The following is a 6,721-nucleotide window of genomic DNA, read 5'->3' on the forward strand; positions in this document are numbered from 1 at the left end:
ATCATCATTTCGATAATATTTTAGAAAAGAAGATGAGCGGGTAATTATGTCTTCCTGAACTCGTTTCATCTCTGTCATCATTCCTCTTCCCTTTTGAGAGCAAACTCCACACCCACCGCCCTCGGATGACATCGTCGGCCCACCATGTGAGCACCTTTTCCCTTCACCTTTTATCTCCTCGTTCTGAGAGAACATACTTTTTGGGATGCGAAATTTCTTGCGCTCGAAGCATTCCCGGATTCTGTCGTTCCTCTTTTTCTCAGGTGAGTTCGCAAGTTGATGGACTTCGGATTGAAGAATTCGAGCGCTCGCTCAGTTCTACAAGTCCGTATATGACCGATAGTTGTTGCGGGGGTGGATCGATCATTCCCTCGTCGATTTTGATCTGGAGGAGGTATGCTTGTAGCGACCATTTGAAGATCGGATTTGAGTGGAATGGGAGCAAGATGGAAGCTGGCCGGGTTCCATTTGTGGAAGGTGTTGTGCGTGGTCCTGATCATCCACCTCTTCACCGATGAATGCTTCTCGATTAACCTCGAAGGTATGTGTGTCTGTTATTTTCTTGATTCCTTGGGTGTCTGTCGTCCTGGTGACAGTGGTAATGTCTTAAAAGAAGAACGCTGAATTTTGATGAAGGGTTGGCTCTGTTGCAATTCCGGTCGAGAGTGGAATCCGATCCGTATGGGGCATTGGCGAACTGGAACCCCGGGGACAACAACCCGTGCAATTGGACTGGCGTCCATTGTCTTGATGGTAAAGTAGTGACGCTGTAAGTTCGTCGCCATCTTTACTTTGCGTTCTCTTCATTCCTTGGTCTAGTGCATTCTGTTCTTCGCGACTAGATATCGGTTGCCTATGAACATAAAAATAATTGAGAAGAAAACGTTATTAATGTAAATTGCAATGGGATACTAAGTACATAACCTATTCGTTTGGGATGAACATATTCATATCATGTGCGATAATTGTCTCGATAGGATCTACTGTCTGCTTTAAATAGTTTAATCTTGATTACTCTGTTCTGCCTATTTCTAACTTGGTGACTTGGACCAGCACCTTTATTTTTCTTAACCTTCTGTAAATTTTGTTATTATGCTGTGCCTTCAATAACATCATGTTCTGCATACTTTTCTGTTTTGCTAATGTTAACATGCTTTTTCTTTTTGGCAACTCTATAAGCTGCATTCTATTTTTCATTTTAATTAGTCAGATATTAACTGCCTAACTTTGGCATAGATAACTTTTTGTTGAATTGCATTAGAAGGGTATGCCAAAGTTAATGCAATTCAACAAAAAAAAAGGCCTTACCTGATTAATGTCTATTTAGGTTTAGCTTTAGTAAATTGACTTGCCTGGTTAATGTCACTTTAACATCACTTTGGCCTAGATAACTTTTTGTTGAATTGCCTTAGGAGGGTTAACATAGTTAAACTAACAAAAAAAGGTCATACCTGATTAATGTCACTTTAATTAGGTTTAGGAGACGGGTGTAGGCTTTTGTAAATTGACCTACTTGATTAATGGCACTTTAATATCACTGCTACTACTACTTCTTCTCCTCATCCTCCTCCTCAAAAGTGTAATATATTGGAATAAACGGGAAAATTAATTTGTTTGCTGTTTGCCTGAGCCTTTTGGTCAATTTTCCTGTCAAGCATATGGGACGAAAAGACCATCAAGATAATGGTAGTAAGACCAGCACATGCAACTCAAATTTTAAATATGAACGGTGCATGGTTCAGATTGTTGTGTAGCAAAGTAGATCTAAGAGAGCTGCTTCCCTCATAGCAGAGGCATAATGGTCATCCTTGACTATGGAATGTAGGATAGCATACTACTTCTAAAGATGGTGCTTTCTGGCAGATACGACATGGAATTCACAAGAACAATAAATGGTGTCCTGATGGCTTCTTCTCGATGGAAATTAGATATTAACTTATTTTGAAGCAAAAACACTTTGGCACAGAAGATACACTTCATTTTAATGTTTCATTCATCTTTTACGTAATTCATTTTCTCCATTACAATGGTCATGATGGTATGTTTATCGATTCATTTTATGTCCTCAAGGTCTACTAATGAGGCACATTTGCAGGAACCTAAAAGAATTTTCTTTGCGAGGCATTTTGGCACCTGAGATTGGAAAGCTGAGCCACCTGAGAACTGTGTAAGTTACAATTCAGTTTCAAAAATAACTTGAATATAATTGACATGATATGTGGATGGAGAACATCTCTTACGCTTGCCTCAATGTAACCAGTGTTAATTAGAAGGAACCATAATTCAATAAGCATGAGCTTAAAAAGAACTACAAGGATTAGTTTGAGTTATTTAAATATCTGTGTAGAGCTTTCCAAAACAAGAAATCATTTGATGAACATGCACGCCTTGTAATTTATATCTGTTACCTTTTCTTATTCCAATGAATTTTATGGAACATCTCTTGTTCTTTTTCCCATCAAAATCAATTTGTGATAGCTCCATCTCTATTCTAAAAATATGCATTACTAGCACCTATTAAACATGTGATTTTTTGTCTTTTTTGGGGTTAAAGTCTCAAAAAAGGATTTACTTATTGATGGCATGTTGATATCAGCCAGCAAATGGATCCATATGTGCTGTCAAAATGCTCTAGCACACTGCTGCATTGAGACAGGTGTGTCAGCAGAAAAATAAAAATGGAAAGAAAATATGTGAAAGAAGGAATAGGAAAGAAGGGAGACAGCCTAATTAGCTATTCGCAAGCCTTTCAAGCATTATTGCGTTCCCTCCAACAATTCCAATCGTTGGGTGGCTGGCTGATGGCTGATTGACTGTGAACTGTTTTCTCTCTATCGCATCAGAGGAGAGGCACCTTAGTACTAGTGGCATTAATAATCAGTCCCAATAGAAGTGAATCTAGGCCTGTGAGTTCAATTGAACCAACTAAATCACTGATATCAACCTCCCAGCATCCCTCTCGCGACTTCCCTAACCCTAACCCTTCTTGCGATTCTGACGCCGACATTTCCTCTCTGCTGTTGCTGCCTCTCTCCACTGTCATTGCCTCTCTCCGTTGTCGCTGCTCTCCGTTGCCGCTGCCATTGTCATTGCTCGCCGCTGCTGTCACTGCTTGCCACTCCCACTGTCGTTGGTCGCCACTCCCACTGTCGTTGGTCGCCACTCCCACTGTCGTTGCTCGCTATCGTTGCTCTCAGTCAACAGTATCAGTCTTACTCTTACGCGGCGCTTTTGTTACCGATGCCACTATCATTGCTCGTTGTTGCTGTCGCTACTTGTTAGTGTCGCTGCTTCCGCTACCGTTGCTCGTTGCTCACCGCTGCTGTCTTACTCTTACTCACTCTTCTCACACCGACTCGATAGTTTACTGTTAACGGTATAGTAACGGTATACTGTTAACTGTATACTAGTAACAGTATTTTTATTTGTTAGATTGATAATATATTATTTTAGTTTTAATACTGTTATTTTTTTATTTATTTGAAATTATTGTTATTGTTTTGAATTTTGAGACTTTTGTTAATGTGATATTGTGATTTTGCAAGATTTTCTTAATTTAATATCATATTTTTATTTAAATAATTATATTTATTAATTATATTATATATTTTTATATTTTAACGTCTCGCTTCGCTCGGGTGAGCACCTAGCACCTCGAGCGTTTTTGAACCTTGACGCCTAGCGTTTTTTAAATCACTGAGATTACCTAACTTGATGGAGCCTAGCATTTTTTAAATCACCGAGATTACCTAATTTGCTTGATGGAGGAGCCTCTCGACTAGTACGTATACTTAAAAAATTTACACACTAAAAAATTTCTATATTAAAAATGATGAATATATATATATATCTGCAACTATGTGCTAATTTGTAAGGACAACATATGGCTTGGTCAAGTTCCATATTTGTTTTTAGATCTAGCTCTAAGTAGTGAGCTAGTTGTGTGTTTTTACTTTCTCTAAGGAACAGGTGATTGGAGACTAATATTGTAAACCAGCTTAGTATACTCTGAAATGATAATTCTTGGTTCCATGCATACAGTATGGCTGAGGAAAGGCAATGTACATACACCCAAGAAATACAAACATTTCCTAACCCTTGATAAAGAAGTTGTTTGATATGTGTGATAAGATAAAGCAGCTAGGTTGTGATTACGAAAATACTAACTCTTAGTGAAATGTGTTCAACTTTTTATAACATGAATTACTAGATAAAACGGTAGTGAGATGCACTGCAGTTTAAACCATAGTTGGAAGAATAATTGGAGCTAATAGGTATTTTTCTCTACAAAGATATCTTTTTTTTTCCTTCTTGAAATATGTTTAAACTTTTGCATATTAGATTTTATGTCTTAACTAATTTATTTGGAAGGTATCTCATCCTGGATATAATCCACCATGGAATAGGGTTAAGATGCTGCACTTTTCTTTGCTTGTATTAAAAGCTCTTCGGATGTCACGGTCTTAAGAGACTAACATCTCATATTAAGTTTGAGTATTCAGGCATAATCCTCAAGCTACATATATTACTGAATTTCTTAATATTTGACATTTAATATTGTCATAATTGGCATTGTTATGCCATAACTAGTTTTCTGTCAACAGTGTGCTTTACAAGAACAAATTTTTTGGAGTCATCCCCAAGGAAATCGCAGGATTAACCATGTTGGAGTTGTTGGACTTGAGGAATAACATGCTAAATGGAATAATTCCCAAGGAGATAGGAGAAATGCTATCTCTGAAGCATCTGTGAGACTCCTATTGCAAATATACATTTTTTCTTCATGAGATAACGAAAAATTATCTTTTTATTGTTTTTGCAGTCTGCTTTGCCATAACAAATTTCAAGGCAACACACACTGGATTGAAAATCCTGAGTTGCATTTTGATCTGATGCATGATCAAAATCTTTCATGCAACAAAGCTAATGATTTGGGACATGTAAACCACAAAGTTGGGAATTGGTAAGTTGCTATTTGTTTTTGTGACTCTTTATGGAACCGATGCATGCTAATAAGCATGAAATTAAGCCTGATTCTAGAGTGTATTCATATTAGCTAATTGTTTATTGATAGCACATAATTAGAGTTAACAATCCATATGCAGATTTAATGTTTTCTACATGCGAAGACGATTTCTAAAAATAATTAAGAACATGACCAGAATTTCTAAATTCCAATCAGTTATTCTAAAGTAAAGCTTTTGTCAACAAGGGATTCTCTTTAGAAATTGGGCAGTCCAAGGGATTGAATGTAATTCTCTCCATAAGATCAGTCATTTGGCTTCTGTACAAATCCCTGTATTTGTATTTGACCAATACTTATTGTTCATCATATGGAAGTTTCAATCCATATAAGCTGAATCAATTTTGTTATTCATGTACTGATTACTATCACGTAAATATCAGCTTCGGGGAAACTGGCTGGCAAAAACTGAAGAAAATTAACTCCTTTCTGGTGCTGCTTAATGGAAAAATCATACAAATATTTGATACACCAAACATGTAAGACATTTTCTTGTTTCTTTCTATATGTATTTATCTCAACAGTAACTATTTAGATAGCTGACGATGCAAATTCTCTAAAATATCTCAACTGCAGAAGACTTTTGCCTTCAAGCATCAGATCTAAGGGACTTTCAGATGGAAATGAAAAAAGAAACAATAATCTGGCCAGTAAGTAAAAGATATATAGTGTTGACCAAATACTCCTGTTCGCAGAAAAAATCTTAATACAATAATAATATACTCTTTCTTGACTGTAGCTGGTTTTGGCGCGCCATATGTATTGTCAAATGTACATGAACATACTGTTCGGCGTAGGCTGGCTGAAGAAACCAGGAATCTCCATGCTGCTCCTGGAAGTGATGGCCCTCTAAATCAAGTTGTCAGTGTTCCACCCACTGCAAGTGGTTCATTTCCTGCAATAAGAGATAAATCCAAACTAAAGCCATCTCTATCTCCTATATCTCCAAGCCTGCCACCCGTTTCTCCATCTATAGCTCATCCTGAATCAACACCAACTTCTGTGGTGAATGATCTTACATCAAGTAGAAGATCTGCAATGTGGAAATACATTCTTGTTCTGCTTGTGGCTGCTTTATTTCTTGCACTGGCAACATGCATATTTTTAGTTTGCCACAGCAAGGGTGTGGCCACAATAGGTCCGTGGAAAACTGGTCTAAGTGGTCAGTTGCAAAAGGCATTTGTAACAGGTATATCCTTTTTATGTTATTCTCTGGTTGGCCATTAGAATGTAGTACATGTCAGATCTGAAGCTAGCTAAGTAGTTTTAACCTTAATTCCATGTTTAAACCACTCTTTTGTTTACATATCATCTATAGTTTATGATGGGTTCTAGATCAAAAGAATGAGAAGTGTGGTGAAGCTTAGTATGTTTACTGGAGCTTTAAAGTCCAAACTAAATAAACACTTATGTTATCTACGTTAGCGAAGAGAAAAACAGGTGTATAATTTGTATAAAATCATCTAATGTGTGAAATGTTGAATGATATTGTGACATCGTAATCTTCACAGGAAAGCCTTCTCCTATCAGTTAAATGATTTTGGGCTGGGTATTATACTGGTGTTCTTCAAGGCAGCATTTTGTCAGTACTACTAGTCTTCAAGGCAGTATTTTAAGCATCAAAATGGCTTATCAAGATGAATAGTACCCTAGTATTTGCTGGTTCATTTTGGCAGTACCTGATACCAACTGGTTCCC

General features: G+C 37.1%; 1 protein-coding gene across 5 annotated transcripts in view; it reads left to right on the plus strand.

Annotated features, from left to right (window-relative positions):
* Positions 1-6,721, plus strand: part of LOC103981495 (protein MALE DISCOVERER 2) — an 8,630-nt gene continuing 1,909 nt past the window's right edge. For 2 of the 5 annotated variants that reach the window (XM_009398242.3, XM_018825506.2), the window contains exons 1-8: positions 156-541; positions 637-769; positions 2,096-2,167; positions 4,605-4,748; positions 4,823-4,963; positions 5,407-5,502; positions 5,600-5,673; positions 5,763-6,212. In XM_009398242.3, coding sequence (XP_009396517.2) covers positions 436-541; positions 637-769; positions 2,096-2,167; positions 4,605-4,748; positions 4,823-4,963; positions 5,407-5,502; positions 5,600-5,673; positions 5,763-6,212 — 1,216 coding nt within the window. In that variant the 5' untranslated portion in view covers positions 156-435. The other 3 variants (XM_009398241.3, XM_065145028.1, XM_065145029.1) reach the window with 3 other exon arrangements.

This window comes from Musa acuminata, chromosome BXJ3-4 (assembly GCF_036884655.1).
Source record: "Musa acuminata AAA Group cultivar baxijiao chromosome BXJ3-4, Cavendish_Baxijiao_AAA, whole genome shotgun sequence".
NCBI lineage: Eukaryota > Viridiplantae > Streptophyta > Magnoliopsida > Zingiberales > Musaceae > Musa > Musa acuminata.